Below are 19,209 nucleotides of genomic sequence, written 5' to 3' on the forward strand. Positions count from 1 at the left end.
TTGAACGGCTGCGGACTTTGTGGCTGTACGAGTTCTAGGGAATATAATGTACAACAGTAATCAGTTGAGTAAAAGGGGGTGCCTGGTTCAGAAAATCAATTTTTGAATACCCTATTCTGAATTAATAGAAGGGGATGCCCCATTGAAAGTCTCTTGCTCTGTAGTGACCTGGCATGCCTGTGTGTTATATGGACAGCCTGTTGATTTCAGTGGGTATTGTGTAATGCTTTACTTTTCCTCTATGGTGGCGCTGCTGGGAAATGGAGTACTTGCTAACCGGTTCTCTCACCGATTCCAACTGATTACTGGAGGTCCCACAGTGGGGCACCCTTATCATTCGTGAGATCCTTAACAAAAAGAGATTGACCAAATTGGAAATCCCCCTTTAGACTGGGTTCACACTGAGATTTTTGCAGGAGGAAAATCTGCCTCAAAAGTCAGTTTAGAATTTTGAGCCAGATTTTAATCCGCCTTCACGCCGATTTTCGCTGCATTTTTCGCCGGCGGCCATTGAGCGCCGCGGGCAAAACATGCTGCGAAATACGCTTTCTCTGCCTCCCATTGATGTCCATGGGAGGTTGGAAATGCTTGAAAAAAGTCCAGTTGGACTAAAACGTCGCATGGGTGAATAAATAGCTCTTGCTCTTTTTGGAAGTGCTGCCTCTGTCCATTTTTTGTCTGCTTGATATCCAGGACCGCGGACCAGGTCTAATTGAGGCGTGCACCCACTTGCAGTCCAGTGCTGTGGAATCTTTTCGTTTCATGGGAGGTCGGAGGCATAAATGCCCGAAGATAGGGCATGTCGCTTCTTTTTCCCGCGAGACGGTTTTTCTGCTCGCTGGAAAAAAATGCCTCCGCCTCCCATTGAAATCAATGGGAGGCATTTTTGCCCATTTTTTGGCGCGTTTTCCGACGCGGTTTCCGCGTCCAAACACTTGTCAAAAAAACTCAGTGTGGCCTCCCCCTTAAAGAGCACTGAACATATAAATAAATATAAACAGGGGACAAACTTGCCCACACTGGTCACAGTCTGCAGCATATTTATTATTGTAGGAATTTTCTCTCTCAATCTAAGCCCCCAGTTGTTCAAAAAAAGTGATATCTAGTATGTACTAGCTGTGATAGAAAGTAAATGATCGCCTCCCTGTCGTTCTCACCACTTAGGCCTTATTCAGACGAGCGAGTCAGTTTTGCGTCTGCAAAAAATGAACCGTGTTTCATGCATTTCAGTTCCGTGTTGCGTCAATGTGCTTTCTGTGTGGGATCAGTTTTTTCACGTCTGTTTCTCCTCTGCAAGCACTTCCAGGGTTTTTTTTTTCTCTGCATTTCTTTATCAACTGATGCGCGAAACACGGATGTCTTCCGTGTGCTGTCTATTTTTTCACGCACCCATAGACTTCAAAGGGCGACGTGGTCCACAAAAACGGACCAAAATAGGACATGCAGTGAGTTTCATGCAATTGATGGAAGCTGCGTGAGAAAACAGGCGTGTGAGAATAGCCCCATTGCTTTGCATGGGTCAGTGTGCAGTCCCTAACTTTAACGCGCAGCACACGGACGTAAAATACGCTCGTCTGAATAAGGCCTTAGACTAAGTATCTTCATGCTGTTGCTCCAAGGCCCGTCGTTAAAATGTCTGAATCTGTGCTGCACATGCTCAGTAGTGAAGTTACTCCTCTGAAGACCGGAGCAAGAAGTTCACCACTGGGCGCAGGGCCGTGTTAGCACTTTATTGGGCCCAGTGCAAAAGTTTAATGAGTGGGGTCCCCCTACCACCTCCTGAACAGACTGGAGAGTTGAGGGTTAATATTGTCTTAGTTCCTGTTGATCGGGCTGCACTGAGGACTGAGTGTCCTGTACTTATCACACTTAGGGTATGTTCACACGGCCTATTTACGGACGTAATTCGGGCGTTTTTGCCCCGAATTACGCCCGAAAATAGCGCCTCAATAGCGCTGACAAACATCTGCCCATTGAAAGCAATGGGCAGACGTTTGTCTGTTCACACGAGGTGTAAATTTACGCGCCGCTGTCAAATAACGGCGCGTAAATAGACGCCCGCGTAGAAGAAGTGACCTGTCACTTCTTTGGCCGTAATTAGAGCCGTTATTCATTGACTCCAATGAATAGCAGCGCTAATTACGGCCGTAATTGACGCGGCGTTCAAGCGCCTGCACATGCCGGTACGGCTGAAATTACGGGGATGTTTTCAGGCTGAAACATCCCCGTAATTTCAGCCGTAACGGACGCCCTCGTGTGAACATACCCTTATCCTGCTCTGCTGTGAAACCTCCTTCCTGCTCCTATATCCCCTTCCCCTATATCCAAAGTCCCCTCCGTCCTTGGCACCCAGCCAACCTGCTCAGCTGAAGCTGCGCTCCTCTCCTCCCAGGCAGCCTGGCAAACTCTGTCTCCCTGACAACCAGGCACGCTACAGAGCGTTCAGTGGCGCGACGCTGAACAGAACTATAGGAGGGAGAACAGCCAGACCAACACCGAAGGGGAGAAGGAAGACGGGAAACCAATAAAGGTGAAGGATGCAAGGGTTAACAGGGGATGAATACACAGGGGAAGATGCACATCACTCGCCCCATATCTGGGTGTCTGCCCCCAAATCTCCCCCTTACAAGTTTTTATCTGTTCCTGCATCCAGAGGATGCAAACACAGTTGAAAAGTGTGCGCGTCGACAGGGGGGCAGGTGCACCCCCTGACCTATGGTTAAAGCGTCCCTTACTGGGGGCACCTGCAGTCATCCCAGAACTGCTAGAGAGAACAGGAAGACCATAGTAGGGCAAGGACTTAATATAGCCGTTACATATCGCATATACGTTAAACTTTTTTTAATTATTTTTTTATTCCCATTCAAACTTGCTCCTGATTTCCGGGACATATACATAGATAGCTGGTAACCGTGATCTGAGGGCACCCTGTTCTCTTCTCTTACAACATTACAAACTGCACATACATTTATCTCCCCGCACATAATGATGGTTTACATGACAATAAATGATCATCTGCACTGAAGGCTCCATCGCGCTGAATATTTGTCCTGTCAAAGCGCAGGACACATTCACGGAACCCAACAGTCTGTTGGGCACTGGTGGTAACCTTCATGCTCTGTGTCCGGCTATTCTTTGTGGTTTGCGTTATAAACAGAAACCATGACGCAAGTGTGACCAGAGCCTATTATATAATTATTTTTTTTTAACTTGCCAACTTTGGCCCATCACAGGTTTGTAAGTATTTTCCAACTTGCAGGATCTGTGGTTGATGCTCTTATATGTAGGTCTACACATCCCTGACTAATCTTCTTGCATTGGAAGGGGGGAGACCTCCATAGATCACTTTAGATCCACTTCATACCCTCCTTCCACATTCACCAAGGTCAGTGGGTTAATTTTAGGCATGCAGGGTATTGTTTTGTGCTTTATGTATTCCGTATTTATTCCAGCTGTTCCACTTTAATTCCCATAATGGAAACCGTGGTGAAAATCTTTTGTAGATCACAACCACTTGATGGCGCTATAATTCTATTTACAATATATATTTTCTCTCTTCTGACAGGTACCAAGGCTACATTGGTGCTGCCCTTGTACTAGGAGGGGTGGATTGTGCTGGCCCACATCTGTACAGCATTTATCCTCATGGGTCTACCGACAAGCTTCCTTATGTTACAATGGGTAAGTAAATACCCTTCTGGAAATTGTGCATATATTCTTCTTTGCCATTAGGGGTTAATTGCGTTACTAATAATAATAATTACTTGAATATTGTTTGTTTATATACCGGTACTTTTTTTTTTTTCTCCTTGCAGTAGGTACTTAAAATATTTTTTATTCTAAACATTTAGGGCATGTCCACAGAATGTTATAAATGTGATAGGGGGGGTCTCATAACCCCCATTCATCGATTCACGTTCCCCGCAGTCTTCATAAAATTCATTGGGGAGGTGCGACTTACCAAAAGATCTGGCAAGCCGTTATTTGAGTGCTGTAGTTTCGTGCAGTATGTTGCTGTATTGTTTTTCGCCTTCAGGCTTTGCATGTTACCCAGTCTATCCACTAGGTGATGCTGTTGCACAACAGAAGTGTTTTTTTTAGGCTTGGTAATGTAACTTGTGTTATTCTGAGTTTGTGTAGATAAGAATAATTGCCAATGTTCCTGTCATTTGTACATATGATGAAGTTCTTTTTAATTATATCTATACATTATATGTACGATCACTTTTTAAAAATATTGCTGTCCATTAAGATCGCCTAGACTGGTTACAAAAAAGTAACACATGCCACTTTGAGAAGCATAAGGTCTGTGGGTTTATGGTCTAACATAAATAGCAATGTTCAATTCACAGACCGCAAGCAGAGATCTCTTGAATGTGGACACAGGCATCTGAGTATTTACTAGCTTGGATGTGTAAATTAAATCCAACCTATATTTTATTTGAAACCTGGCACATTGATTAACCCCTTAACCGCCAGATTGCCAGTTTACAGCGACATCTTTTGGCGTAGCTGTGGAAGAGACTGGTGGGCGCTCATGGAAGCACTCATACTCTAAGCAGGAGCTGTAACTAACAGCTCCTGAACTTAAAGAAGCCGGAGTACAGCTGGGATCGGTAAAAATTCCAACCTCCGCTATTTATTTCTTTAATTGACGCGGTCCGAGACCGCGGCATAGTTAAAGGGGACTCTCCTCTTCTTCGATTGCATCTCCGAGAACAGTGAGGCGACCGGAGACTGGGGGAACCCTGTGCAGTCATCCTTGGGGTCCTAGAAAGGACCTCAGGGCTGTCTACTCGGTATGCCTGCTGTTATGGCACACTGTCATATTGACACCGTGTAATATATTAGTATACAGGCGTATGCTAATACATTATAAGTAAAAAATAAAGTTGTAATTAAAGTTATGCCGTCATGGGATTAAAAATTTTTTTTTATAAAAATAAAAAGGTCAATAAAACGTCATTATTTTGCATAAAATGTTATTGCCCATACGTACAAAAAAAACAAACCCTGCGCATATTAGGCTTCGTTCACATCTGCATCAGGGCTCCGTTCATGGGTTCCATCTGAGCTTTTCGTCTGGGGGATCCATGAACAGAACCCTGATTGAAGCCATAGCCTTCCGTTTGCATCACCATTGATTTCAATGGTGATGGATCCGGTGCAAATGGTTTCCGTTTGTTACTGTTGTTTAAGGGTTCATTGTTTTGATGGAATGAGTAGCGCAGTTGACCACGGAAACCATTTGCATTGGATCCATCACAATTGAAATCAATGGTGATGCAAACGGAAAGCTATGATTTCAGTCAGGGTTCCGTTCATGGTTTCCCTTGATGGAAAGCTTAGACGGAACCCATGAAAGGAGCCCTGACACAGATGTGAACGAAGCCTTGTGTATCTACACGACTGTAATAACCTGAAGAATTTAACCGGTTATTTAGCGTGAAATGTGAACGGGATAAAAAATAATGGCGCAAATAGCTTTTTCCTATATTAACACCTCGGCATATATTATGTAACTTACACAGTACATTTTTTCCTGCCACCAAACCACGCAGAAAAACAAACAAACCAGGCCTCATATAGCCACGTCATTAAAAAAAATAAAAGGTTATTGCTGCTGAAAGGCAGAGGCAAAAACGAAGCCGTCATTAAGGCCTATTCAGGCCTGGTCATTAAAGGGTTAAGTGCAGAAACTATGTAATGTAATGAAATTAAAATGAATGAATTCTGAAAATCTTTCCTTTCATGACCTAGTGGTGTTTGTAATTCAGCACCTATCTACATAACCAGTATTCGACCGGGGACAATGTTTCCTTTTGGGCACATGTGGCTTCTTTCATCTCCTGTGTGATTCCTCTTGGGCCAGTCAGCAGTGCTGAGTGGGATCCTGTGGCATGCTCTGGGACTGCTTACATACATGTTTTTGCTTGTAAAGATTTCCAGAAGACGACGTGTAATTATTTGTGCCCTAATTTAAAGGTGATGTCCATCTCTGAGCACCATTTTTTTTTATAGTTATTACTGTTTATATATAAATATAATTTTCATAAAAAGAGTAACTTTGTAAATAGATTGAATTTGAGATCTTGTTCTTAATAGGGTTGTCCAGTCATAAGTAATTGATAGCCTACCTTCAGGATAGGACATCAATATCTGAATGCTGGGGAACCGACTACAGTCGCCCCCGCCAATCAGCTGTTTTGAAGTGAATCGGAGAAGGCTGTAATACTGTGAACCACCGCTACAAGAGTGTCCAATTCACCGTACGAGCAGATACTGAATGAAGGGGAAGCAGCGCTTTTACGGGCGCCGCTGTCCCTTCAAAACAGCTGAGCAGCGGGGGTGCCGGCAGTCCGATCACTACTGATCAGCTGTTGATGGCCTGTCCTGAGGATAGGCCATCAATGTCTTATGACTTGATAACTCCTTTAACTTAAATTACAGCCTGTATTACAATCCAGAGCTGAATTCACAATTCTGGTGGTTGGCATTGGAAACAGTCGACAAGCTTGTCATCAGACGCAACTTTAACGACTTAGCTGGCCAACTAATGAAGTGAGACAGTTTCCTACATCATATTGTTGTACAGTACGAGTTGTAAAGATCAAACTACCCAGACTGCAGACACAGAACCAGCTGAAAGCTGGGAGATTTCAGAATGCATCTCTAGACTAGAACACAAGGTGTTACTCAGGATCAATACATGTACTAAGTCACTAAACTTTCCGTAAAGTAGTAATCTGCATATAAAGTGAAAAATGGTGCTTCGTGGTGAACATTCACGTTACACAAAGTCTGTCACCAGACAGGACAATTATTAAATGCTCTAATAACCGTATCCAAGTGGGGATGCAATTGCATCCACTGAAAAGTCCCTGCTGAGGGACTGTGCGTGTGTAATCTTCATGGAATCTTTAATAATAGTAGCTGAGCTGGTCATGTGATCCCATTCAGCCAAAGTGGTAAGAGGCTCCCTCTAAATTTGACTTTTCTAATTGATCTCTGCTAAAGTTCACTTTTAAATGGGTTGTCAGAGTACAAAAAAAACTAGTACCACAAATAGTAATGACAAAAAAAGACATTACTCGCCTGCTAAATCCCCACCCCCCCACCCATGCTCTGGTGGGCCCGCGATGGTCTGTTTAAATTCCAGCAGTGAGTTGTTTTTTTTTTTTTTAAATTAACATTTCTTTTACTTTTTACACTATACAGAGCCGCTGTATCGTGCGCTAAATCCTGTTCCCGACAGGTCCACGGGATTGACGGGTTCACTGAAAGTGGGTCCTGCGCGTCTGACACACAGGATCACCTGTAATCTATCACATCGAAGTTCTGAATTTAGATGTGATAGTTTACAGGTGGGTCCCGCATGCCCGAGACACAGGGCACACTGTCACTGAACCCGTCAGATCTGCAGGACTGACTGATTCAGGTCATAGCGAACGATACAGCTGCTCTGTATAGAGAATACAGAGCAGCTGTATCTCAAATAGTTAAAATAATTTTTTGATAAAAACGAATTATGATAATAATTACACTGACTGACTTTTTCTTATATAAAAAAAAAATGCCTTTCAAGGGTTTACATGGCCTTTAATGGCAATACTGCTGCAGCCTGTGATTGGCTGTAATGGTCATGTACCAGTGCGGCACATACATCACTGCTGGTGGAATATTTGTGTTTTTTTTTTTGCTTTTCTTTTCATTATTTCATTACGTTTTCTGTAGGCTTTCTTGTTTTTGCACTCTTGGACACCCCTTTATATTATTAGACTACACTACATTTACACAAGCATGTCCGATTTGTGTAGGAGAACAATGGAACATTTTTCATCCATATGACTGTCCGTGTTGCGTCTGTGGTTTCCGTGTGTCAGCACTTTTATTTTCTCCTCGAAGCCCTCCATGGGTTCACCCTTCTTTTTTTTTTTTTTTTTTTTTTTTTTCTCAGCATTTCTTTAGCAACTGATCCATGAAAAACAGACCGCACATGGATGTCATCCATGTGCTGTCTGTTTTTTTCACAGACCCATAGACTATTATGGATGTGTCTGGTCCGCAAAAATGAACCAATATAGGGCAGGCTGTGAATCGCTTGCAATGGGCACGCTCCAAGAACAAAGCAAAGCGGATATATAGATAACCCCATTGGATTGCCTGGGTCAGTGCGCTGTCGTTATTTAAACGGACCGCACTCTGGCAAGAAATAAGTTTGTCAATCAGGCTTTACTGCTGTAGTATTTAGTACCAACTTTTATTTTTAATATTTACAGCCAAAAAGTTTTTTTTTTCCACTCCTTATTACGTTCTCCACCATTCCTTCTTATGAGACCTTTTTAGTTCTTTTACTCTTTGTATTTAGATTTTCTACCTTCCGTTTCTTTGCGAATTGCGTTAAATCAACATTTATACATCTTTTTTTGACTGCTTTTTCTATTAATTACTGGAATAGAAATCTATTAGTCGTCACAGTAAGCATAAAACGGCTTAATATCTTGTCACAGCCCTCAAGTTTTGAAGCCATGAAGATCTGTTTCTTCCATTTAGTTAGACGCACCATCTCTTATGCCGCGCTGTTTAACCAGATAATGAAGCTGTTTGGGCATACGAGAGATGCTGCGTAAGGTGCCGGGATGATGGAAGGATGTGGCACTATAGAAAACGCTGATGCCAGCAAGGTGTTCTGTCATTAATGAGTCAGTCATTCTAATGAGGCTTTTTTTTTTTTTGGCATTTTTTACCCTTTACCCTGGTATTTTTTGTTGTGTCGGAGTATGGTATTGTTCACTTCATGTTGGCGTACGCACCGTGAAAGATCCCGGCTCATACACCAAATGTATCCATAGGCCTCCGTTCACCCATACGCCTTCTATAACTTAGTAGAATACACTATTCTCTCTATGTACTTGATGTGAATTTTGGTGGAATCTTAATTACTCATCAAATGTGAAACTTTTTATAAGTGAATGATTATGCTCACGTCTATATTATAGCTCCATACAACCTCTAAAGTTTTGCGTAGCTGTAATGCTGCACACATAGACTTCTATGGGGCTCTACTGTACCTCCAAATATGTGGTTTGACATGTGGGCATATAGATTTTATTTTTTTTCTGTCTGAAATAGCCCAAAATTGCGTCATTGTTCCATTGGATGCCGTATTACGGAGCTATTTTATTCACCAAGGAGCAAGGCTTCTAAGAGAGAATAACCCTGTAATATGACGACGTATGGAGTACCATATACCAGCGCACACAAGCGTAAAATGGAGTGGCAGGGACTCTGTCTCCGTAAAGCCTCTTGCCGTGTACGTGAAGCCTTATCCATACTATGGTCTGTCCCAGCTGTTTACAGCGAGGCCTCATCTTTAGAGCTTCTTTAACCCCTTAGCAACATCCGTACATGTACGGCGGATGTGCTCTACCCCAATATGGCGGAGACTCAGGTGCGGATTGGTCGCCATGGCGGCCGGAGGCCTATTGAAGTCCTTCAGGTTTGCGATTCATGCTCTGTTATTGCCGGTGGCAAGGCTTAATAGTATAACATCGATAAAGGCAATGCACTGCAATACAAACGTTTTGCATGAGCGATCTAACGATCGCATGGTAAAGTGTCCTGCGTGGGACTTAACAAAAAATGTTCAGTTAAAGTTTTAAAGAACAAAACAAAAAAAAACAACTGAAGTTTGGAAAAAAAAACAAACTACTTTTATTCCCATTTTTTGCCAAAAATATTCTAAGCCTAATCGGTCTTGCTGCGTTTGTAAAAGTCAGGCCCCGCAAAGAATAAGCCTCAACACCGCTTTATCGACGGAAAATTTAAAAAGTTATGTCTCGAAATATGGCGACACTAAATCACTTTTTTTATTTATTTTTTTTAAGTGATTTTACAGTACAACATGTCCTTTTTACCGCACAGTGAACATTAAAAAATCAAAACCTCAAACACGATGGCAGTATTGCGTTTTTTTTTCTGCCCAATTTCACCCCACAAAAAAATTGAAAAAAAATCCGTACATTGACTAGTACCATAAAAAAACAGCAACTCGTCCTACAAAAACCACACCCTCGTGGCTATATCGACTAGGGAATTGCATAGATAACTATTCCCTGCTACAGTGCTATTTATGCCTTCTCTTCCATGTAGATGTATTTGCAGAATACAGGCTGTTTTCCGTCATCTATACTCCGTCCATGTCCTCTGATGGTAACCAGTCTGTGAAATTGTAATTCTCCATGTTCTTAGAGCATCCAATGTAGTTGTTAGGGGGATATTATAATGATACACTAGGGAATTGATATTTATGCAGTTTGATAATTTATTCTTTATAAAGTCAGAGGTTGGTCCATATTTTATAATGGAGAGTAGTATAATAATCAGTTAGTCTGCCCAATACCCTTTTCTAATATGACCTTAAACAGTGAGCAAGAGCAGGTAAAAGAATGCAGCACGTTGTGTGATTAATCGCTGGAAATACAACAATCTCTAAATCTGGTAAAAAGAGAAATAATTATCCAATTTAGACCAGTTCTAGTATGGTAATATTTTTTCTACATTATGTACATATTTATTTTAAAGACTGTCCTAAGAATGTCTTAAAAAATACCTTTTGGATTCGGCACCCCAGCCTATAAGGTTTGTGATTTTTTTTTTCTTCTTTTTTCTTTTCTTTTTTCTGTGCAATACATCATGTGACCAAAGAGGGCACTGCTGCTTTATAAGTGGATAAATGCTAGACGGATAGTGGAAGCAAAATATGCATTTCGAAATAATAATGTGTACGTTTAGGTGTGTATATGTATGTATACGTATATATGTGTGTATGTATATACGCGCACACATACAAACAAATAAATATATATATATATATATATATATATATATATATATATATATATGCTTTTTTTTTTTTTTTTTTACAAAATTTCCCAAAAACACTTAGTAGCATTGATATGGGTAAAATGTTAACCTCTTGAAGCGTAACTAAACGTTAGATCAGCTTTTTATTTTCTAGCAGCGTGTGTAATATAAATATATTTACAGTTCTGTACATATACTATACAGTTCTCTATAGAGTAGCAGGCAGTAGCTGAGCGCAGGGAAGAGAATGTGATGAGCTCTGCTGCTGTCCGGTCTCTAGTATGTGAAAGACGCTTCAGTAGCAGAAGAAGCGCAGGTCTGGTGAGGGTACAAGGGAGCCGCCGCCAGGCCTGCGCTTCTTCTAGTGATTCGCCTTTCACATACTAGAGACCGGACAGCAGCAGAGCTCATCACATTCTCTTCCCTGCGCTCTTCTGCTGCCTGTTACTCTATAGAGAACTGTATAGTATATGTACAGAACTGTAAATATATTTATATTACACGCACTGCTGACGTAACGATGGGGCCGCCGTACGCACAGGCAGCAGAGTCTGTACAGAGACTAATTCAAAGGTGTACGGATTTCTGCTAGCAACAGGAAAAATACAAGAAATAAAATGTAGAAGAAAAGTGTCAGAGTGGCCATTTAAAACACATAGAACACAAAAAGGAGCAAATTCATTAACGTATATTACAAAATATATTTATATTACACATGCTGCTAGAAAAGAAAAAGTTGTTCCACTTTAATAACTAAGGTTTATTTTTTTTTCTACACTTTTCTGACTTTCCAATACTCTGAAATTCTGAAATGCCGCTTTTACAATTCGATATGTCAATACTTGCCCATATTTGATATGGGTACAAAGGTGTCATATCCAGGGTTTGTTATAGTCTGAACACAATCAAAGGCCCCTTGCCAATGGGGCGTGTTCCTACATGGGCACTGTCCAATCAGTGGCAACAGTAGTGACACACCCTACTGACCTAGGCAACACATTTAGGGTATGTTCACACGCTAGACTAAAAACGTCTGAAAATACGGAGCTGTTTTTCGGTGCATTTTTTGTGGCGTTTTTTTACGGCTGTTTTTGGAGCCGTTTTCAATAGTCAATGAAAAACTGCTCCAAAAACGTCCCAAGGAGTGTCCTGCACTCCTTTTTCGCGGCAGTTTTTTTACGGGTAAAAAATGGCCCATCGGAACAGAATGCAGTTTTTCCCATTGAAATCAATGGGCAGATGTTTGGAGGCGTTCTGCTTCCGATTTTTCGGACGTTTACGGCCTGAAAAACGGCCGTGAATAGGCCGTGTGAACATACCCTTATTCATACATTTCCAGGAGGAGTAACAGAGGGACGGTACAATGCAGCATTCATAAGAAAGATGCTCCAGCATTGTTTTATGGGGATTGCACGTATTCACTAAACCAGATGTCAGGAACGCTGGTCCCATTTAAAAGAGATTTGACAGCTAAGCGTTAGTTGACAGCTGGCAGTAATCTATACATAGTGAAAATGGAGGAAATAATACACTGATCATGTCTTCCCCTGCACCTGTACCCTCAATGCATGACCCAAAAAAAGATGCCGATGTATAAATGTCTTTACAAGTTTCTATGGTAACAGATTGATGCTTCCACGTTCCGGAGAATAGTAGCGTGCCAGTGTAAGGATCCCCGTTATATCAATATCACAAGTATCTAGACCTTTGGTGGATCTGCTGTGAGCAGTCCGGATGCAGGGTGGCTCCTCGGCGGGAGTTACTTTGCCTAAAATATTAGAGTACTGCTTATACTGATCTTACTTGGCTCAGTTTGGATTTTGATTATATGCACTACTGAAGACTTGGGGGGGACGAACGAATGAATAACAAGTTCTCCTTTTGGATTTGGTATGAACATGTTCGGTCCATATCTTCGTAGGTAATATAGCAAAACTTTACCACTATATTCCCTGTAGAACCTGAGCAGAACACATCAGGCCGGGCTGCCTAGATAGTAATATAAGCTGCAGAGTCTCTAGAGGGAATATGGTTGTTCCATTTCTCTAAACTGGCCATAGACAAGATAGTGTCCCTCCGTCCCACCAACATTCCCATATGTTGCTATAAGGCACTTGTCTTTAAAGGAGGTTTTCCCATGTCGCCCTGGCAGCTCTCCTGACATGTCTGTTTTAGTAAATACTTGTATTCTCAATAAAATAACAATTCTGGAGCATGTTTCCTTAAATCTGTTTGTTGTACCTGTCCTCTATTGTTCCTCCTGGAAATGTATAATTACATTGCTAACTGGGTGTTGCTGTTCCTCATGTTCCTCATGTCATTGAGGCGTGTCCCTCTCGACAATGGGACAGCATAGTGTCCCAATCTATGCTGTCAAACCATGACATTATTTTCAGGAGGAATAACAGAATAAACCACATCAATGGGACCTGATACAAGAAAAATTTCTACATTACTAATAAAATGTGGTCTGATACAAATACAATCTAACTCATAAGGCCACATGCACACGACCGTGGCCACAATCACGGCCTGCGATTGCGGGCACGGCCGGCCGCCGACTGACAGCCGCATTTTCGGGCCGTGCTCCCATACAAAGTATGGGAGCACGGCCCGCAAAATGCAAAAGAACAGACATGTTCCATAATTCCCGGAACATTTTCACGGCACGGACACCCTTCCGTACTGCTACGGAAAGGTGTCCGCGTTCAATGAAAGTGAATGGGTCCATTTTTGCGTTTTTTTTTTACGGTCGTGTGCATGGGGCCTAACACAAATCGTTGTGCTGTTCATGTCTTTTATTGGGCACATTGAGTAAACATCCACAGTGCAGGGAGAAAAAGTAAGTGAACCCCTAAATTTAATAACCTGTAGCGAAAGTTTCCTGTAACTACAAATAAGATCTGCACAACGTTGAGGAGGAATTTTGGATCATTCCTTGCTACAAATGTGTTTCATCCGTATTTCTAGGAGGCCAAGTGTGGATCTCAATAGGATAAGGCCATGTTTAAACAGTGCAGATTTGACATGTATTTTTGAAGCCAAAACCAGCTACAGATATTACACAGAAGAAATATGTAACAGAAGGCCTTATAGGTCTGCTCTCCTAAATCCAATTCCGGTTTTGACTTAAGAAAAAATATAAGCATGCTAAACCTGCACACTGTGAACAGCGCCTTGAGGTCAGACTTGGCCATTCAAAAAAACAAACCCTCTCTTTCAACCATTCTTTAGTTCATTTGCTTTTCTGCTTTGGGTCATTGTCTTGTTGCGTCACCCGACGTCTCTTCAACTTCAGGACATGGACTGCTGCCCTTACACCCTCCTGTAAATTGTTTCGATACACCTTTGAATTTATTACTCTCTCAATGATCGCAAAGTAACCAGGCCCTGATGCAACAAAACAGCCCCAAACTATGACGCTCCCTCCACCATACTTTACAGTTAGAATGAGGTTTTGGTTTGTAGTGTTCTTTTGCCTCTAAACATAGTCTTGTGTGTTTGTACTAAAAAGTTCCATTTTTGTCATCTGTCCATAGAATATTTTCCCAGAAGCGTTGTGGAACATCCAGGTGGTCTCAGGAAAACCTGAGACGGGCTGCAATGCTTTTTTGGGACTGCATCTTCGTGGTGTCCTTTCATGAAAACTATTCTTGTTCAGTGTTTTTCTAATAGTGGGCACATGAACAAAGTGTTTCGTAGTTTGTGAAGTCGTCAGTAGGTCATTTGCTGTTACCCTTCAGTTATTTCAACTTTCAGAATTGCCCATTGTGTTCTTGGAGTGATCTTAACAGAACTCCACTCGAGAGAGTAGCAACAGTCCTAAATTTTCTCCCATTTGTAGACAATTTGTGTAACAGGGGATTGATGTACACCCAGCTGTTTAGCAATGTTTTGTTTGTTGTTTTTTTTTGTTTTGTTTTAGCCTTATTTGAGTTTCATTCGTCTCTATAACCTGTTTTCTAAGTTCCTCTAAAAGCTGTTTGCCTTGAGGCATGGTTCACACACTAAGGCCTCATGCACACGATCGTAATTACGGGCCTATAGACTTCTATTGGCCACGGGTACCTTCTCGTATGCTTACAGGAAGGTCCTGTGCCGTTGAAAAATATAGAACATGTCCTATTTCAGGCCGTAATAACGGCACAGGCAGGCACATAGAAGTCTATGGGGCTCCCGTCATTACGGGTGGCTACGTGTGTGCACCTGTAATTACGGGAGCGGCGTTAGGCGATGTCACTGTCCAGGGTGCTGAAAGAGTTAACTGATCGGCAGTAACTCTCAGCTTCCGGGAGAGTGACTACCGCTGGAGTTAATAGTATTAAAAGTTAACTTACCTGCTTCTTCCTCCAGTCCGGCCTCCCGGGATGACGTTTCATCCCATGTGACCGCTGCAGCCAATCACAGGCTGCAGCGGTCACATGGACTGCCGCGTCATCCAGGGAGGTCGGACTGGATGTCGAGAGGGATGAGTCACCAAGACAACGGCCGGATAATTATGAATTTATTTTACTGCGGAAAGGGCTGTCCCTTCTCTTTATCCTGCACTGATCGAGAGAAGGGCTCCCGATTTAGTGCAGTGCAATTTTGCAGCGGAAACGTGCCCGTAAATACTGGTGCAATACGGGTCGAATACGTGTGACCAAGGACCCGTATTTACGGGAGGACCAAAATACGTTCGTGTGTATGAGGCCTAACCAATCTTTCTGGAGAAGAAACAATTAGTCAGTAACCAGGCTTTGTGTGCCTTTAATGGGCAAAGTACCTGTGAGACCCACACAAATTCATCTCCTTCATTTTATACACCTTTTGCCAATTAGCCAATTATTTTTTCTCCCTACACTGTGGATATTTACTCATTGTGCGCAATAAAAGACACGAACAGTACAAGTGTTTGTGCGTTTATTAGTTTAGTTAGCTTGTTTGTCTATAATTGTGACTTACGTTATGAAAGATCATGTTTTATTAGTAATAAATGCAGAAATCCAGGGTTAATTTTTCTTGCAACTGTAGGTGCCGCTTTATTGGACAGTTATGAAATGTGCAACTCGTTTTTTGGGCTGACAACTTGCAGGGGAAACCCCTACCAAAAAAAGAAATTAAAAAAAATAATAATATATATATATTTATTATCAGAATTACCTGATTTTTTTCTTTTTTTGATATTGTGTAATTCCGCCATTATATTGCATTTCTTTGCTGGAAACAAGTTTTCGATTATCAGATCCTGGATTAAAGGAATTTCGCTGTGTACATGGCACATTAAAGAGGCTCTGTCACCAGATTTTGCAGCCCCTATCTGCTATTGCAGCAGATAGGCGCTGCAATGTAGATTACAGTAACGTTTTTATTTTTAAAAAACGAGCATTTTTGGCCAAGTTATGACCATTTTTGTAGTTATGCAAATGAGGCTTGCAAAAGTCCAAGTGGGTGTGTTTAAAAGTAAAAGTCCAAGTGGGCGTGTATTATGTGCGTACATCTGGGCGTGTTTACTACTTTTACTAGCTGGGCGTTCTGATGAGAAGTATCATCAACTTCTCTTCAGAACGCCCAGCTTCTGGCAGTGCAGACACAGCCGTGTTCTCGAGAGATCACGCTGTGTCGTCACTCACAGGTCCTGCATCATGTCAGACGAGCGTGGACACCGGCACCAGATGATTCTGCAGCAGCATTGGCGCTAGCAGGTAAGTCGATGTAGCTACTTACCTGCAAACGCTGATGCTGCTGCAGAATCAACTGTAGCCTCTGGTGCCGATGTGTCCCCGCTCGTCTGACACGATGCAGGACCTGTGAGTGACGTCACAGCGTGATCTCTCGAGAACACGGCTGTGTCTGCACTGCCAGAAGCTGGGCGTTGTGAAGAGAAGTGGATGATACTTCTCGTCAGAACGCCCAGCTAGTAAAAGTAGTAAAAACGCCCCGATGTACGCACATAATACACGCCCAGTTGGACTTTTACTTTAAACACGCCCACTTGGACTTTTGCAAGCCTCATTTGCATAAATATAAAAATGGTCATAACTTGGTCAAAAATGCTCGTTTTTAAAAAAACAAACGTTACTGTAATCTACATTGCAGCGCCGATCTGCTGCAATAGCAGATAGGGGTTTCAAAATCTGGTGACAGAGCCTCTTTAATGAGTGTTTTGGGCTGTGGAGCAATACAAGGCCGTGCGCTTTCTTTCATATTTTTCATATTTTTATATGGAGGTTGTAAAATGTAACCTTTTCCCTGCCATGGTCCGTAAGGCGTTAATATTCATAGCGAGGTTTTCCCACTACCGTGGCTTAGTGCCAATCTCAAACTGCGCTTCTAAGTCCTTTTACATACTCTGTAAATAATTGATGGATTTGCCTGCCATGTTTCAAAAAGATGTCCCGCTCTACAGCCTCCACCAGAAAATGAATGGTGAGCGAGCAGGTTTTGCAAAAACAGTTTTGTATGTTATTATGAAATAATAACTGACACCAGAGTCCATTTGCTGATGGAAAGCTTTCTTACGTCTCGCAAGGGGGTTTAAGAGATACTCTGTGCTTACTCAGGAGTGAAAGCATCAAATTAAAGTGTTTGTGCTGACAAAGGAGAAATTGGGATTTCAGCAAACGATGCAAGATTGTGTGATTGCTCCGCTCGTCGGCGAGAGCAGCCTGGCCAGGCCTTGTAATGAAATGCATGCATACAATTAAAGCCACTTGAAGTGTGTAGCTCGAGGATGTGTTCCGTCAGTCTCTGGTGACCGCAGCCTCTCCCCGTACACCGGCTCCGTTTCATATTCATAAATCAGCTCTTCACACATTGGCAGCCTAGGTCCCACAGAGTAGGCAGGAGCATCGGGAGACCAGGCCTTGCAGCCAAGAACAGAAGTGAAAAATGATCCCACTTGATGGGGGCTCCTGGATTTATGGCTGGAAGGAAGAGCAAATTGAATAGCAATGAGAGTGTGTGAATAAGCACCTTGTCAGGAGATCTGACACTGACAGATGATGAGGTTCACAGATAGAGCTTTCCACCCTGCACTGTGGCTTAGAGGTCCTGCTTGCTGGGAAGGGATGACTTCGTCATTGGGCAATACATCTTTCTTTGTATTTAAGAATATCAGGACGTATCCTGTGTTGGTCCTATGATGGAACAGAGAAAAATAGCAACTGCTCCCCTGAGACTTGCGTGAATTGAGAACTTATAACTGTATTGATGATGCCCTGAGAGGTGTTTATATAGTAGGATGTATAGAAGCAACTACTAGGACATAGGGAATATTGCACATTGGAGAAATCCACCACATTGTTTTCCTGCGCGTTCAAATGTGTGAGACCATATTGGTTAAGGGTTGTATGCAAAGTCCTTTATAATGGTACTAAATATAGATCATGTAGTATAAAGGGGTGAAAAGCTGCGGATGCCATTTATGTAGATGTGTGTACGTTTTCTTAGAGGTTCTCAGAACTAGAGATGAAGCTGATCATGGGGTCAGATATTTTTCTATCATTATACAATAGGCTGTAGGTTAAGCGTCCCTTTTAATGATCACTGACATTCATGGTCGTCCTGGTAATTTTGATGGTTTGGTTTAATCACAACATTTTTTTTTTTTTTTGCCGGCTGTGAAAAATGTGGTGACTGGACGGTGGACACAGCGACTCTGTACTACGAAGCCACAGGGACTCCATGTGGCACAATATGTCCGATATATGCTCCTCTATAAGCAATACTTGTAGGGGAGAATACCTCTATAATACAGCATCCAATGCAGAATGCTATGATTTATCTTTTTCTGTATGAAGTCAGAGGCGTACGTAGGTAGACTTAGATCCCATAGAAGTCAATGTGCATGAGGCTTTAAGATGTAACCCCTCTCCAAATGTGTGCTCCATATGAGTGTGTTCCTCTGTTGTATTTGTATCTCCCATTCTCCATAAAGTGTTTGGTAGGGAAACCCCTTTAAGGTTTTGACCACATCTCACTGGGGCTGTATTATGGAGATATATATATATATATATTCCCCTACGTATACAACTGACGTATGCCACTTCATTGAGATATATATATATGTGTGTGTGTATGTGTGTGTGTGTGTGTGTGTGTATATATATATATATATATATCTCAGTATTTTAATTTTTTTCGTGGTGGCCCACTGTACAAGAAAGCAGTTTGTCGATGCACACCACCCCGGCTGAGGCCAAAAGGATACCTTTTAGGCTACCGTTGGGTGAATGGGGGCCTATGGCTACGTTCGGTGCATGTGATTTGAGCTTACCCACTGAGCCTTAAGGAGGGTCCCACGCATTCAAAAAAGAACCTGCTTTATAGACGACAATAAGGATGGGTAGAACTTGCTGAAAG

General features: G+C 42.2%; 1 protein-coding gene across 1 annotated transcript in view; it reads left to right on the top strand.

Annotated features, from left to right (window-relative positions):
* The window catches only part of PSMB7 (proteasome 20S subunit beta 7), a 71,716-nt gene that overhangs the window by 15,905 nt on the left and 36,602 nt on the right, over positions 1–19,209 (top strand). Inside the window, exon 5 of the mRNA XM_075835506.1 lies at positions 3,566–3,681. Within this exon, the coding sequence (XP_075691621.1) occupies positions 3,566–3,681 (116 nt within the window). The remainder of the gene's footprint in view (positions 1–3,565; positions 3,682–19,209) is intronic.

This window comes from Rhinoderma darwinii, chromosome 8, assembly GCF_050947455.1.
Source record: "Rhinoderma darwinii isolate aRhiDar2 chromosome 8, aRhiDar2.hap1, whole genome shotgun sequence".
Taxonomy (NCBI): Eukaryota; Metazoa; Chordata; class Amphibia; order Anura; family Rhinodermatidae; genus Rhinoderma; species Rhinoderma darwinii.